At 30.8% G+C, this 16,856-nt stretch overlaps 4 protein-coding genes across 9 annotated transcripts in view; 2 read left to right on the forward strand and 2 right to left on the reverse strand.

Annotated features, from left to right (window-relative positions):
• LOC107622947 (G-type lectin S-receptor-like serine/threonine-protein kinase At1g34300) overlaps positions 1–16,856 on the reverse strand; it is a 194,659-nt gene that overhangs the window by 75,918 nt on the left and 101,885 nt on the right. The gene's annotated exons all lie outside the window — the stretch shown is intronic.
• LOC107622403 (DCD (Development and Cell Death) domain protein) lies at positions 192–4,649 on the reverse strand. Of its 4 annotated transcripts, none has more exons than XM_088486655.1 (5): positions 4,350–4,649; positions 4,034–4,152; positions 1,495–2,744; positions 1,247–1,363; positions 192–1,160 (listed from the first exon to the last, which is right to left on the reverse strand). In XM_088486655.1, exons 3-5 carry the CDS (start codon positions 2,701–2,703, stop codon positions 405–407), a joined length of 2,082 nt encoding a protein of 693 aa, XP_088342781.1. In that variant the 5' UTR covers positions 2,704–2,744; positions 4,034–4,152; positions 4,350–4,649; the 3' UTR covers positions 192–404. The 4 variants fall into 4 exon arrangements, with proteins under 4 accessions (XP_088342781.1, XP_088342784.1, XP_088342787.1 ...); XM_088486658.1 differs by having other exon boundaries at positions 4,059–4,152; positions 4,350–4,565; XM_088486661.1 differs by having other exon boundaries at positions 4,039–4,152; positions 4,350–4,543.
• Positions 5,764–9,802, forward strand: ABA2 (NAD(P)-binding Rossmann-fold superfamily protein). The gene is made up of 2 exons (XM_016324282.3): positions 5,764–5,933; positions 8,736–9,802. Exons 1-2 carry the CDS (start codon positions 5,812–5,814, stop codon positions 9,535–9,537), a joined length of 924 nt encoding a protein of 307 aa, XP_016179768.1. The 5' UTR covers positions 5,764–5,811; the 3' UTR covers positions 9,538–9,802.
• On the forward strand, positions 12,922–15,690 carry TIC20-IV (translocon at the inner envelope membrane of chloroplasts 20-IV). Of its 3 annotated transcripts, none has more exons than XM_088486469.1 (4): positions 12,922–13,048; positions 13,752–13,840; positions 14,402–14,481; positions 14,818–15,690. In XM_088486469.1, the coding sequence occupies exons 2-4, from the start codon at positions 13,764–13,766 to the stop codon at positions 15,531–15,533; spliced, it is 873 nt and encodes a 290-aa protein (XP_088342595.1). In that variant the 5' UTR covers positions 12,922–13,048; positions 13,752–13,763; the 3' UTR covers positions 15,534–15,690. The 3 variants fall into 3 exon arrangements, with proteins under 3 accessions (XP_088342595.1, XP_088342601.1, XP_088342588.1); XM_088486475.1 differs by having other exon boundaries at positions 12,930–13,048; positions 13,733–13,840; XM_088486462.1 differs by lacking the exon at positions 12,922–13,048 and adding an exon at positions 13,060–13,123.

The following is a 16,856-nucleotide window of genomic DNA, read 5'->3' on the forward strand; positions in this document are numbered from 1 at the left end:
CATTTTCCGATTAGAACTGCGTTATGGATGTCATAATATTATTCTAAACAAAGCAGGAGAAACTATTATTCAAAATCATGCAGGATATCGCACTTAAAGTTTAGCCATATGCAAACAGAGCAGCAGAAACTAACTGATAATAAACAAACCATTGTACCAGCATACTAAAATTAGAAATGAACAACAAATTATTAAAACAACAGCTAATGGTGCCTGCTCCTTGAATTGTCATCACAAATCACAATTTCAATTTGTTCATTTTACAGCTTTCAAATCCCATACAGAATGTAGAATGCTTTTCTGCAGAAGTTCCAAAGAAAAGCAAGTACCATCCATACAAGTTATTAAATGTGAGGCACCAGGTTGGAAGATAATCTTAAGAGTAACATGAGACATTGTTGACTTCAGCGGAGTGAATATGAAGTGCCAGCAAAAGAATAACGAGATGAAACTGGCACAGATGCGGATTCCAAATTCTCTCGGCGGTATTGCTGCATCCGGTCATATTCAGACAAGGCATCGGCGGCAGAATATGTTGAGTAATGCCTATCATGGACTGTCTCCCTCCTCTGCAAGTCATCAGTCCCAGTCCCAATCAAAGTCCGTCCCCCAACCACATAAGAGCTTCTAGGGATGTCTTCCCTACCTAAAGGTGGCAAATATGGATCTCTTGGTGAACCACCATAGCGATAGGCATAATAAGGATCCTCTTTACGATCAGAAATTGCACTGCGAAAATAAGGATCTTCTACGCGTGAAGGGACGTTTTCAATGTAGATAGGATCCGGGTGAAGATGGTCCCTCTCATAATCTCTCTTGTAAGGAGGTTCCAGTATAGGGTTAACAAGGGAAGCTGAGGCCACAGACCTTACATCTCCTTGGAGACCATATGCTCGATAACTCTTCTCTGTAAGAAAGAGATCGCGTGGAATTTCCTCTCGGCGTTCAACTCGAGAATCCCTCTCATGAGGCAGCACATTGTATCTGTTCATATTACTAATGGTATACGGATCCCCAGCAGCACTTTCCCTGTGCCGATGGTACACCCTACCAACATCGCGATCATCCACATCTCGAATCCTTGCTTTTGGAGGGGAGCGGACTGGCTGTAAGGTTGAATGAGCTTCTACTGATCGGAAGAGTTCAGTAAGCTTCCTAACCTGAAACAGAACACTTGAATATTATTTAGGACAAATCACTAAAGAAATTGACAAATAGCTGACCGGAAGTAATATGTTATTCTGACTTGTCTGATAGTAAGCTCGGTTTTGAACTTGTTCTTTTCATTGTAATTTTCCTTGATAGCCTTTCTGAAAATGTTCTCCGGTAGCGGGAAACAATCACGAGAAACGGTGAATCGCACCTGAAGACCTCACAACCATCAGCACACATAACCCATGAGAGACAAAGATTAGGGCAAGATATAAATAACTGAAAATCGGATCAAATAAAAGACAATATTGGGATAAACAAAAAAGAAAAAGAGCAAATAACCTGAGCAGGAAAGTTACCACCGAAAGCTCGGGGTTCAAGTTTCATACCACCAGAAGATGAAGCCTTGTAAATCCCATACAGCAGCTTCAGATCAAAATCATAAAGAAAAAGCTTCATCCCAGGCTTGACTCCTAAAACAACATCCTTTTTGCCAGCTGGGACACCCATTACAGAATATCGGAAACAATCAGGTTTTGTCTTTCCACTGCACATGAAGATGACACCACCAAGTTTTTCTCTTTTCTTCTCACTTGATCTGGTATTTTCCATGCCACCATGCTTATCTTTATTTGCTCTACTCTTAGAACCCTTGTCTGGCCCTCTATGCTTCTCTTTATTATTCTGTTTTGGCTCACTCTTATTTGACTCAACGATCTTACTTCTTTCAGCTTCATGCTTCTTCTCAATAGGACCTTTGTCACTAGTCCTCTTATTTGGACTTTCTTTCTCTTCACTCTTTTCAACCTCCAAATTCTTCCCTTTAGGTTGCTCATCGGTCTTTCCAACTACCTTCTTGTTCTTCTTCCACTTTCTATCTTTACCATGAATCTGTTGTAAACCGTTTTCCTTAACATTTTTAGATTTCTTAACAATTTTAGCTTTGGCCTTCAATGATCGTGGAGTATTCTTGTCACTTGGCTCTGGTTGAATAGATCCTTGAGGATCTTGCTGACGAGATCCTTGAGGATCTTGCTGACTAGATCCTTGAGGATCTTGCTGACTGGCTCCATCAAGCTCCAGTTTAGTAGATCCTTCAGCATTTGGTTTATCAGATCCTTCAACAGGAACTGTCTTATTCTTGCCATCATTTTGCAAGGACTTATTTCCATTTGCCTTTACTTTAGCAGTGTTAGCTGATTTCTTGCGGATTCTTTTGACCTTCAACACTCGTTTAGTTTTTTTCTTACCCAACTCTCCTTGACTAGATCCTTTCGGCTCTGGTGCGTTAGATCCTTGCAGCTCTGGTTGACTGGATCCCTCAGTCACCAGTTGACCAGATCCCTCAGTCACCAGTTGACCAGATCCATCAGGCTCCAGCTTACCAGATCCTTCTGTCTCTGGTTTATTATATCCTTCAGTCTCTGGTTTATTGGATCCGTCAGTCTCTGATTTATTGGATCCTTCAGGAGGACTATCTTTTTCTGATGACTGAGGATTTGAAGGCACTTCAAGGGAATTCTCAGTTCCCTTGCTGTCTTCCTGCTCCATATTTATACGTCTCCGCACACAAATTTTAAGAGGAAATGTTACTGCAATCAGCAAGCATGGAATTGGATCAGTTGTTTGAAAAATTGCTTTTTCTTACAACAATGTCATACAGCTCAAATCTTGTCTAGAGAATTTCATCAGATGTTTGAATCAGTTGCACAGGATGGAATTGGATCTAAGCGACCATCGTACCACAAAATGGAAAAAGAAGAAGAAAAGAAACTTATGGTGGTGACGAAATTTTCAATTAATTTAGAAAGACATCTAGCCACAGTTAAGCATAATTCAAATGAAGCCAAAACACCTGAAACTTCAAAGATTGTAAAGATTTAACAGATTAAGGTTTCATAATAGGATTTCAGCAACAAAATAGCATTATACTCTAACCATAATCTGAGGAAAAGAAATTTTCTGGAACCTTTGTTTTCTGATCAGTGAATTTTGGATTAGACTTGCATCATTTCATACATAATTACGTAAAGATATTGACTTTCAGCAATAACAATATTACGTGCCACACCCAAGGTGATGGATACATGCAAATACCTTTAATTCAAACATATTCTCGGCACTCAAAAATTAGTGGTAACATAAGACATATTCATCATTCATAATACAAAAAATCATAGGTTAAAGACAATCACCAGTAATCAAACAGAGGTGATAGAAGCAGGCAAGCAGGACTTCAAACATGCCATAATAGTAAATAGCAATAGTCTAACATGTAACAAACTTAATATTTGTATAGATCAATGTGACAAAGAACACAACAAATCCACTAACTAATGAAGCATAGCGAATTTTTCTTTTTTCATTTCTCTGATGGAATAAAAAAGCAAATGCTTCACATTATCACAATCTCGGATGATGCACAGAGCACACTAGGCTGAGACGAATGGTCTGAAACTCAAGGGAATGAGGAAAGTGTTAACACGAAGGATGACAATGCATTGTGCAAAATGGTGTTTGTTGATTGTGAAGGAGGTGACTAAAGGTTAAAGGTTAACCTAATGTAACCGTAGCATAAGAGAATTGGACAGCAGAGAACTGCAAATAGAGGCTTTGGCTGCCACAAACCGGCAGCTTAGCTATAGCCAAAGAATGCTGCAGCTCCCAATATATGCAGCAAACCAGATAATGCAATCGACATGATTCTATTCAATGGACAACAGGATTAAACTTCTAGAACAGTTTGGATCCACAAAAAAGGTGAAAAACTGCAAATATTATCCTAAGAATGGGTCTCCATAACATGGATTTTGGTCCAGCTCAGAGTCAATTCAATGATACACCAAAGAGAATGCAAAGCAAAGTCCCCAATTCGATTTACCCAACTATGAATTAGCAATCACTACCACTACCGAATGAGCCCCTCACTCCACCCGATGTCTTTTTGGGATGAACTTCGAGTCTTTGCCAGCTGTGTGAACTCTTCTTAGCAATCACTACCTGAAGGCAAAAGAACCATGAAATGATTCGCCATAAACTAGCATCAAGTCATAACAAGAGTACAAACATCAACCTTTAGTCATAAACACGAACAATTACAACCATCGCAGAAGCTGAATTCCAATAAGATTAAAAATAACAAAAATAAATTAGAAAAAAAAACACCAATCCCGAATGAAATAAAAATTAGAGAATACCAGAAAATGTGCTTTATTGAAAAGAGTGTCCGGCGAGAGCGATTGAGTGAGGGAGAGGGTCCAATTATGGAATTAGGGTTCGAGATAGGGTCATTACGGTGTCATATTGGGGACGCACACAGCGAGAAACACGAAGCAGAAAACAAAAAAAAAAATAGGAAAAAAAAAACACAAAATACACGAAGGAGAGAGAGAGAGAAAGTGACGCAGAATGGTAATAAGTGCCTTAGATTGAGTGCCTGTTTTGCACTGATACACTGTTCTTTTTCTTTATTTTTGTTTTAGTTTTATTTTCTTTTCAATTTTCTAGAAATTTTATTTTGACGTTAGATAAAAATAAATCGGCTTTAAATAATTTGGATTGTTCGAATGATCAATTCACTCGTCTACTTAAACAAAAATCAGAAATTTAAATCACGTCTTGTACATGCGACAATTTATTGGTCAACGACAAATCTTAAATTCGTAATGAATTAGTTTTTGATTTGTCATGTTAGAATAACCAAAAATAAAAAATCGGCTTTCTTACATGGATATTAAATCTGGACCGGTAACCAACCTGTCCAAACTCCGAAGTCCAAACTACGGAGTTACTGGTTTAACCAGTTGTGAGTTAGAATCTCACGTGCAACAGTTCTTGATAAATATTATTAGAGAAAGTAAATATAATTAACTTTTATATTAATTAATTTTTTTTAATTTTAAAAATTATTATTTTGCAAAAAATTTAAGATTTAATATTAATAATTTATTTTAGAATTTAAAATTATTATAAACAAAATAACAATAAAAGAACTAGTTAATATTAATTGAAAAGTTGGTTCTAAAATATTATTGCATGCAGAAAATTGGACAAGTTAGATCTGTGTTTTTTTTTTATTTTGATCTATTAAATTTTTACAAAATTTTGAAAATTAAAAAACTGAAAATAAAAACATAAATTAAATGAGATTTCCAATTTTTTTTTATCAGTGATTGTACTAATTTTTTTTTCAAATTGTTGTTACTTTTATTACCTACAAAAATAAAAAATATTATATATATAACAAAATTAATTATATTTATTTATATATAAATCTATATACTATTTAATTTATATCCAGTATGTATTTTATATTATAATATGTATTTTATATAGGAAAAGTCTAGAAGATCAGCACTTTTATTAAATTTTGGCTAGTATGTAATCAGCAAAAAAAAAGTGAATAATCCCATATCATTTGATGAAATCTCACACCATTAAAAACATTATTAATAACTACTTAATGGTTACAAATTACAAAAATGACTTCCCCTAACACTCCTCGTAAAAATCAATAAGTGAATCACAGCAAAGGATTCCACAGTGAGAAATAAAGAAGTAAGTATTAGAGTACAAACAAAACATCGTATTCCAATGCATTATTGCTGGACACAAAACACTATTCTATTTTGTTTATAAAGCTAAAATAATGGAGACCACATGAAGTGCATATGGAATATTGAAGGAAAGAGAGAGAGAGAAAGAACTTCACTCAACAACCATATCAACATGTCTTCCTCCATCAATAATCATCATCCTCAACCTTCTCTTCCTTCACAAAGGTAATACACTCTTTATATTCTTCATTTCTATATGGGTGTTGAACAAAATTATTCCAATCTCTGTTGCTTTGGGTTTTTGGATCTAATATAAGTTAATTTTTCTCATTTTATTTATTTAATTATTTATTTATTTTGATGTCATGTCATGCCATCTTATTCTTGTGTCAAGTAGAACTAGCTTATCCTGCTTCTGCTTGTAGATTTTTTTTTTTTGAAGATAATTAACAATCTTAATAAAACTTGTAAAAAATAAGATTTAGGTACATATATATACATGAGTTTAGCTTAGCTGGTGGTGTGTTTTTATCTGCTGCTGGATTTGGTTTGAAATCTTAATTCTTAATTTGTTTGGGTATTTCAGATTGCTTTTAGTTAAATTAGTTGTTCTAATGAAGCTATGTAAATATATGTATAAAACACATTAGTCAGCAAAAATTTCAAATTATTAAGGGGAAAAAAGGTTATTTGTTGCAAATTAGAAAGTCTAGATAAGAAAAATATTAAGTAACACAAAAAAATGTAGAAGTTTATGTTAATATTGTAAATGTAAGGAGTGTTGAAGTTAGTCCCACATCAAAGAAAATAAGAAAGAGTGAGGAGTTTATAAAATAAGAGACTCATTAACTTATTATCTTAAAATTTTGAGTTGAATGTGGTGTCTTTAATTTAGAGACAAGGGACACAAAAATCACAATCAAATATTTTTATTGTAAACATATGAATGATAGGCAAAATAATGAATAGTAATTCAATTTCAAACTATATATCATTATATTTATATTTTTTTCAATTATTTTAAGTATACACTAAAATCAACTATTAATATACAATATATATTAAAATATAAAATATATATTAAAAATAAATTAAATTATACATATATTTATACAAAAATATATAATAATTAATTTTAATATACAAATAATATTTTTTATTTTTTTCCAAGGAGGATTCAAAGTCACAACACTATTCAAATTCAATTACTAAATACAAATGTACTTATGTAAAGGAAGAGTGTGTTGGTGGACTTTTCCTCAAAAAATGAGCATGACCACATGATCATGTGCTTGTTCATATTCACCATTGAATTTATATTTCTAAAAGAATAACATGATAAAAAGATAAGAAACTATAGAGACATAAGCATAGGAGTTTTTCCTATTTTTTTAGCACAATTAATATTTGTTCCTAAAATATTTGTAATTACTTATTTTTATATAGATTTTGTTAATATTTGCCTTAAAAACATATATTAAAGTTATTTTTAATAAAAAAATTTATTCTAAAAGATATTTAATAAATATATTATAAAAACTTTTTAATTAATAATTTCAATATATTTCTAGCTTTAAAACACATGGTAAGCAAATCATTTTACATATATATAAAAACATAAACGTCTATAGTTACTACTCAAACATGCATTAAATATGCCATAGAAGTAAAAAACTTGTTTGAATGAACTTTTATGAAAATCTTTTTTTAAGTTATTTTTTTAATTAAAAAAATAATTTTATGTTTAAATATTTCATGTTAAAATATTTTTTAATCTAAAATTATGTTTAAACACAACAATATAAATTTTTTTTGTTTATTTATTAGGTTAAAAGTATATATACCTTTTTAAGTAAAAAATATTTTTTTTAAATATGTAAAATTATAATTTTTAAAAAATATATTTTTTATTTTTTTAGTATTTTTACTTTTACTATTAAGCCAAAAATACTAAAAATGAAAAAAAAAATATTGGATTTTTTTTAACTTAATAGCATCTAAACAAACTCATAAATAATTCCGAAGAGATAATTTGTAATTTTTACAATCTCTCACCACAAAGACTAATAAGTTAAACAGCGAGAAAAAGAATAAAATATAAAATCCATATTCTTTTATCTCCCATAGTTGTTTCCATCGAAAATTAGACATGGCATTTTGATTTATAGAACTTCGTGTTCCAAATATTTCACAACACAATAAATACGATTATGACGTGTTTTTTTTTCCTACACATATATCTTCAAAGTTCAAACTTCAATGAATTAATTTTTTTCTCCCCTTCAATAAATAGAGAGGGCACCGAATGAATCAAACAATGAGTTGCATCACTTGTTGCACAAAATGTCAAATTGCACTCATTTAATTCATTTATTATTTTTTTTTTTTGTTATCATTCTTTTTCATAGTCGCACGTTTTCAAAGTTAATTAATTTAGAATTTAAGACATATTTATACTATACCAAATAAACTAGGCTAGCTTCCCGGAATTTAAGACACATGATAAAATTATAAATTAAATTTTTTATTAAAACTATAAAAATTTAAATTTTTTGTATTTGTTTTATATTTATTAAAATAGATATTCAAAATATTTTATTAAGAATACCCTTAACATATATGTTTAGGAACATGTTAGGCAAATTCATGTATTATTCTATCAATTTTAATTTGTTAACTTATAATTTGCTAAATGATAGAAATATATTAATCATTTTCTTTGATGTAGGAAAATTCACCAACAATTGTTATTAATCTTTATGCCATGGAGCTTGTTATTGTGAAGTAATATTTTTATAATTAATGATAAAATGTCATAATAAACTAATAAAAAGTTGCAAATAGGGTATTATTCTTGAATTGGTCGAATTTATTATTTAAAATATTATTAAAAATATCATTTTCATTAGTCAAATTATATTGTTTTCAATCATGTATTATTATATTATCAAACAGTAAATAATTTTCAAAATTTATAGATTTAAAATTTCCTTTTTATTGTACTAAATTAAATTCTCTTCTCTCAAGGTTATTAGGCAAAGTAGCACTGGTTACCGGTGGAGCCTGTGGCATTGGAGAAAGCATCACTCGCATTTTTCACATCCATGGTGCAAAAATTTGCATAGCTGATATTCAAGATGATCTTGGAAACAAGGTTTGTGAATCCCTTGGTGGTGAAGAAAATGTTTGTTTCTTCCATTGTGACGTGGCATCGGAGGATGACGTCAGCCGTGCGATCGACTTCACCGTCGCAAAATTTGGCACTGTTGACATTATAGTCAACAATGCCGGAATTTCAGGCTCGCCTTGTCCTGATATCCGCCATGCAGATTTATCAGAATTCGAAAAAGTATTCGACGTTAACGTAAAAGGAGTATTTCACGGAATGAAACACGCCGCTAGAATAATGATCCCGCGAAAAACGGGATCAATTATTTCTCTAGCGAGCGTGTCTAGTACTACAGGGGGCCTTGGGCCTCATGCATACACGGGCTCAAAACACGCAGTTTTGGGCCTTACAAAAAACGTTGCGGCCGAATTAGGAAAATATGGAATAAGAGTGAATTGTGTGTCGCCGTATGGCGTTCTTACAGATCTAGCTCTAGCTCACTTGCCGGAGGATGAGAGGACGGAGGATGCTAAGACCGGTTTTCGCGATTTTGTTGCCAGAAATGCTAACTTACAAGGGGTGGAATTTACCAAAGATGATGTAGCTAATGCTGTGCTCTTCTTGGCTAGTGATGAAGCAAGGTATATAAGTGGAGCTAATTTGATGCTTGATGGAGGCTTCACTAGTGTTAATCACTCACTCAAAGTGTTTAGAAGTTAGTATGTTTCACGTGCAGTTATTTTCATTTAAAATTGTTAATTGAGAACGGTTAGATAATAATATATTAAATTATCTAATGATTTTCAATTAGCAATTTCATACGAAAATAATTATACGTGAGGCTTTATCATATTATAAATATAGCTATATTCGATGGCAAATGACCCATAGTTTATAAGGCGGTGAAGACTCACGTGTAGTTATTTTCATGTGAAATTGATAGTTAAAATTCATTAGATAATAATTTAGTCAAAATATTAAATCATCTAAAAATTTTTAACTAACAACTTTATGTAAAAATAATTACACATGAACTCCTACCTTATATGACATTTGTTTTCTCTTCCTAAAATTTTATGTTTAAATTTCTTTTTGTGCACCAGAAAAACATGGCATTTGTGTTCGAATATACTCTTAACTAATTAGTTGTTGTATGTAGTGATTTAATTGAGCTTTTCTAATTGAAGTTACTTATTTTATTCAAATACATAAACTTAAACTTTTGTTTTTGGGAATTATTTCGTAAATTGTACTTTTTAAAGAATTAGTCCCTAACTCATCTATATAACTCTATTATACAAAGGCAGAGCCTCATAGTAAAGAAGGGAAGCAATCACGTTTACCCCCCTAAATTTTAATTTTTTCATATAAAATACATATAAATTTTAATTTACTCTCTTTTAAAATTTTTATTTTAGTCTTATTTTATTGTAAAATTAATTTTTAGTCCCTTCTTAATATTCTACCTAGCTCCGTCCTTCCTGTTATAATAGTATAACAGTGTGCGTAAAAGTCTATATCAAGCTCTTGCTAGTTGTTTTACGTTAGAATACTAATAACAAATTAAATAAATATGGTATTGATTATTAAAACATATTTATTATTTATATTTAAATTATATTTTTAGCTATTTGAATAAACTTGTATGATAGAGGTAGAAATTACCTAACAAATATAATTTTTATTTTTAATACTCGAATTTTAGATGTACGTCTAATTCAAAGACTTTTTTCTTTCAAATATGTTGGAATAGTTTTTATATTCAAAACTAAATTCAAACATTCAAACTTTTAATTAAAGAAGGTAAAAGCCATAACGCAACGCCACAAGCACATGTTTTTAATATTAGTAAGCACCATTTGATGATGTCCAAAGTTGTTTTTGCTTGCAATACAAGTTTAAATATAAAAAGACGACAGATAGATTTTTGATCTTTTGTTTCGTAAATATTTAAGTATTTGAAAATTAAAAAAATATATTTAAATTCTAGACATTTTTAAAATTTGGATATCGGGATCCTTCTGTCTATTTAAGTTGCAAAATATAATAAAAAAAGTTGACATAAACGCCATTCTACAGATGTGACCATTACGGTATATGATGTAGGGATATCAAAATTCTTCGAAATGCGGAGATCCCTATGAGACTGCTCTGAATAGGGACTCGAAGACGGGAATTTTTTCCATGAAGATGGGGATGGAGACTAAAATTTCTCCGAGACAGGCACGGGAGCCCAAGTGAAAATCCTCGCCCCGTCTCCAATAATACCTCGAATTCTTGAGTTTATTTAAATACCCTGAATTTATTTCTAATATAGGGATTTTTTAATAATTTCACCTATTGAAAAACCTAACCCTACCTTATTGAATGTCTTCCATTCTCTCCTACTATTCCACGTAGTGCCGTTTCGAACTCTCCAGAAAAGTTCAAAACTCCCAATCCTCCATAGTTGTGTCCACAATCACAGCCATAGCAGCATAACCCCCTCGCCAGTCGCTACCAGCCACTCTTCCTACTCAGTGCTTACCTTTTTATGGACTATGATTTGCTATGTTGTATTTCTTTACTTATAATCTTGGATAAGATATATTTGTAATAATATTTTGTAGTTTGTTTTTTTTTTTCACTATAATTTTCATATAAATGTTCAATATAGGGAGATGGGGAATGGGATCCCGCAGAGAACACGGAGAACGTGAGAAATGGAGATGGAGACAATTATCTCCCCATGACGGAGATCGGAGCGAAGATGGAGATCAATTTTGGGGGCGGAAACGGGGAGCAGGGAGGTATTTCCCGCCCCGCCCCGCCCCGCCCCATTGACATCGCTAATATGACGTAGATGGTTTAAAAAAGGTTTAGGAATAAAAAAATTTCTAGACGCTAAAATACCGTATAGTCACATATGCAGAACAGTGTCTATGTTAAACTTTTTCGTTATGTTTCACAAGTCCAGATGAACAAAAGAATCTAGATGTCCAAAATTAAAAAAAGTCAAAAATTTAAATATATTTTTTAATTTTTAAAAATTTAAATTTTTACGAAACAAAAAATCTAAAATCTATTTATCTTTTTCTCTTCAAATATTGACTTTTGTTGTATATAGAAAATTATTCGGTTAATTATTTTTGACAGAAACAAAAACTTTCATTTAAAGAATTCAACATTTAAACTACACTTATGTATTGTTAAAAAAAAACCACAGAATTTATATCTGAAAAGACAAATAAATTTATTTATGTTGGATTATAAAACAAGCGATGAAAAATATTAAAAGACTATTAAAATTTATTATTTGTTATCATTATTTTTAGTTATTAATATAATTTTTTAGTTTAATAATCTAACAATATATTTTATTTTATATTTTTTAAATATTAATGGTTAATTAATAATCAAAAATAATAAATTCTAATAACTTTCTAGCATTTTTCATAGAAAAAGGTATAATTTTCAATTACATTAAAATCAAAGATAAATCTTAAAACAAATTTACAGAATCTTAAAATGCAGAATCAAACATAAATTTAAGTCTTTTTTATTTTTAAAAATTAAAATTATTATTTATATATTAAAATTAATTATTAAAATTAATTATTATATTTTTAATTCATTTTTAATGTATATTTTATACAGTAAAATACTTTTTCTTTTTTTTAATTAATATATATTAAATAAATAAATAACACATATTTATATAAAAATATATGATAATTATTTAGTAGTTGAGTTCCAAGATGAGAAATTCTAGAGGATTAGTAATTTTTCGTATTTTTTTATTATTTAATCAGTAAAAATATTAAATTATTTTTAATAAATAAATTTTATTAATTTATGTATTTAAATTTTAAAAAATATTAATACATATTATATTAATTTATGTGTATAAATTTTGATAAATATAAGTATAAATTATATATTTTTTGTATACAAAATTTTATAAATATGAGTGTAAATTATTATTCGTCAAGTTCTGACAAAAAAATAATAATATTTATTAGTTATATAACATTATTTTATTAAGATACAATAAATAATTTTTTATTTGTTTTATGGAAGAGTGTAGAAATAAAGTAAAGGCGGTTTGACTGAGTATTCAGATTTTTTTTTACCAAAGTCCGAACCCGGCCCATTACTGAAAGAGGTTCTTCTCTCTCATTTTTGTTTCTCTAATCTCTTCCTTCAATTTCCGCTTCCTCTTCTTCTATCTTCAAACTACCATTACAGCAAGGTTTTCTTTCTTTCCTTCAAAAGAAATTTCTCTGCTTCTTGTTTATTGTCTTCATCGATGCTTATAGTTAAAATTGTATCCTTGTTTGTTTTTTATTATTCTTTATCTGATGCTATCAATTGTAGAAATTTGTTTATCAATGATCAAGACTTAGATTGCTCCGAATTGTTTTATTCATTTTTCATTTTTCATAATGTATTTTTTGAGCGAACATTTTGTTTGACGTGCAATTTTAAGGAATTGCAAATTTGTTCGGGTAAGGGTTTGAAGGGAAAGTATAGGGTTTAAGGTTGTGGAAGAAATTGCATAGGTATCATCATAGAAACAAGGAGCATCATTGCTCAGCTTGTGCCTTGCCTTGGAAAAGAAAATGAAAAGAAAAATTTGCAATTAGGTGTAGACATGTTGCTATAAATATAATGCTATGTGATTGATTGACTGCTTGTTATGCCGAAATTGAAAACGGTTTTGTGTTTTCTATTTTACTTTTGTGAAATAGGAATTTTTATTCTGTGAAGTTTGTGAAATTTTCAATTTTCTCTTATATATGTGTGCCCCTACTCTTATCTTATCTGTGCAACATAGCTTTTTTAACCCTGTCAATCCGAATTATGAACTTGCTGTTAAAGTGAGCTAGCCTGTATCTAGTTCCAGCTCATAATCCCTGGTGGTATGTTTTGATAGCTTTTCCTCATCTTGGTAGATACAAAAGGATATGGCACCTCAATTGGTAGCAGCCTCCTGTGGCTTATCTTCTTCACATCTTTGCCATCCTCATGTTCCTCCTATCAGGTATTCCCTTTCCTGTGGCTTATCACTGTTATTGTTTTTGATGTTTTGTTTGATGATGTTGTTTGTATGTGTCTTTTTTTTTTTTTAAGTTTGATGGTGTCTTCGGCAATTCTCATGTTTCAAAATCCAATGGAGATAAATCTGTATTGATGAACAACTTTGGAAACAGATTTTTTAGGAAGTAAAAAAAATTCGATTTCTTAGCCTTGAGATATGCCAAATAAAAAGAAACATATCCCAACTTAGTTGCCTCTTCCCGCAGCCACCTATGTATCTGAAAGTCTTGTTCTATCACCATGCCTAACATCAGAAGAACATAGGTTGAGGCTTTGAGTAGATAGGTTTTATTTATCGTTGATGTCATGGAACTTAAAACATATTGGGTTCCATCTCATTTGCCAGCACTTCTATTGATACTAAGGGGCCAAAGGCCTACTCTCTCCACGATAAGATAAATTAGTCCAGCCCAGGGCTTTTTCCCCTGATCAACTAGTAATTAGTATTTAAAAATTCTTCACTGTATTTGTATGCAAAATTCATGGTTTTGTTGGTTCTATCCAGGAGTAGAGTTTTGAGTCCAAAAGGCACTGCAATCAACTTGAAAAAGAATCATGGCATGTCTCTTCCAGCCATTTCTTTGGGTAAGTGAGCGCTTCTGTCCCCAGCTTTCCTGGTATTTGTTGTGATGTTATGTTTGAACCCAATAATATCAATTCAATGAAATATTACATCTTGTCTAGCTATAGCAACAGTGATATGGGAGGACTTCTGTAACTTCACATTGGTTTTGGCTTAATTAATTATTGCAGGAGCCTTATCATGGTGCAACATTCATTTATCTCAATGTTAAATAATAAATACATAATAGAGGATGTTGGTCTGAAAGTGGTAGTTCTATCACGATGCCTGTGTTTAGTCGCAGATTTGCAATGCTTCTAAAAATACTCAGTATTAAAAATCCCTACTTTTGATTTCAGGAAGAACGTATATCCCATTGTTGACTGCTGTTCCAAGGAAAACAGTTAAGCCATCACTGACTGCTGCTTCAGGAAAAACATATGCCACACTGACAGCTGATTCATCCACACTATTTTCCGGTGACCTAGATCATCTCACACTCAAAGCTCCTACATCTCGTGGATCCAATTCTAAGATCCGTGGTCAAGCATACATATATCATTCTTCTGGCTTTCGAATCCCTGCAAATGCAGAGAAGCCAGAATGGTGGTGGAGGACACTATGTTGTATTCCCTATCTAATTGCATTGCAGATGTCTGCAACTGGGTTTTATCTTGAACCTTTACTCGAAAAATTCCCACTTTTCCAAAATCTGATCTACTATATCCCCGGAGCCGTCAACAGACTACCAACCTGGTTCCCCATACTCTATTGCTATTTGGCCATCATTGGAGTTGTAAAGAACAGTAGATTTCCCCTTCTCTTCAGGTACCATGTAATGATGGGAATGCTACTCGAAATCGCGCAGCAGATATTCTGGGTCACGTGCAACTTCGTGCCACTTATACACTTCAAAGGGACACTTGGTATGTATTATTGGGGTGGTGTGGCTTTGGCATATATTCTCATATTGGGAGAGTGTATAAGGTGTGCACTTCTGGGTACCTTTGTGAAGATCCCTGTTATTAGTGAATCAGCATTCATTCATTCTCTATATGGTTTAGGATTAAGGTAGTGTTGTGAGTGATCAAGAAAGAGAGAGCATAATGTACTTGTATGTGGATTTTGCAGCTGAAAGCAAGGATGTTATGGTTGGTTTGACTTTCTTCCATTACAGTTACAATATGAATGGTCAAATAGATGAGGGGCTATATATTCTTTCTGATAGAGAATCCAGTTTTCTCTTGTTTTTCTTGCTTTCTGAGGGACAAGCTCACAAGCATTTCTTCCCCCTCGTTTGAATTTAAATTGAACCTAAGTTCAGTTTAGATAAATGATAAGAATATAAGATACCTTAAATGAAGTTGAATGGTTGAATTGGCTTGTAAATACATGCTGCTTTGTGCACGTTTCTATTATGGTAATTTCCATATATTTTGGGTGCGTTAGTGAAACTTCATTAAATTAAGTTTACCTTAATATAATTGTTTATTTGTACAATTATTTTTGTATAATCAATTAAGAATAAATAATTATTGTTCAGGTTGTATGAAAGCAAGTTACTTTGGTATAGTAAAACTAGTAAACAAGATATAAATATTTTTGTAAATACTAGTGTATTAATTTAACAGGTATAATGTATCTGTTAATTTATTATTTTATTTATTAATTTTTATTAAAATAATCTATATATGATAAGGCAAAATGAGAAATACTTTAAATTATAATTGTAATGGAGTGTAGTTTTAGTTTAGGAACAAAAAGGTTGTGTACTAAAATATTTTTAATTTTCATTGTTAGTATATATATATATATATACATACGACTAAGTGTATTTAATAATTCTTTTTGTATATTTTTAAATTATCTTTCATTTTTATTGTTTTATTTTTCATAAACTTTTTATTAAGAATGATTTGGAAATAACATAAAATAAAAAAGTGAAATTATTAATTAAGGAACCACAAAATTATTCTCCTAATAATTATTAAGGTGGCTTTTTTTTTTTTGGTGACTTAAGGTGGCTTAGAGATACATTATGAATATTTTATTTATATATGAATTTGTCAATAAATATTGTGTAAATTGCGATTTAGGTACTTGTAAATAGAATTTTAAATTGAGACAAGAATATCTAAACTAATTTTTTTTTACTAAAGATAGGAGACTCGAACCCGCAACCTCTTAATTGAGTATGGGGAGACTATGCCATTTGAATTATAACTCATTGGTATATTTAAACTAAAATTTCTATCTAATTTTAAAATTTTTTAATATTATAATTTTAGAAGTCAAATAATTTTATAAGATTTTTAATGAATCAGACGATTTTAATATCAAAATCTTATTATAATTTTATATTTTATATACTTAACTTATTTTTTAATTTAAAATAAAA

This window comes from Arachis ipaensis, chromosome B10 (assembly GCF_059453495.1).
Source record: "Arachis ipaensis isolate K30076 ecotype BB chromosome B10, ASM5945349v1, whole genome shotgun sequence".
Classification (NCBI taxonomy): Eukaryota; Viridiplantae; Streptophyta; class Magnoliopsida; order Fabales; family Fabaceae; genus Arachis; species Arachis ipaensis.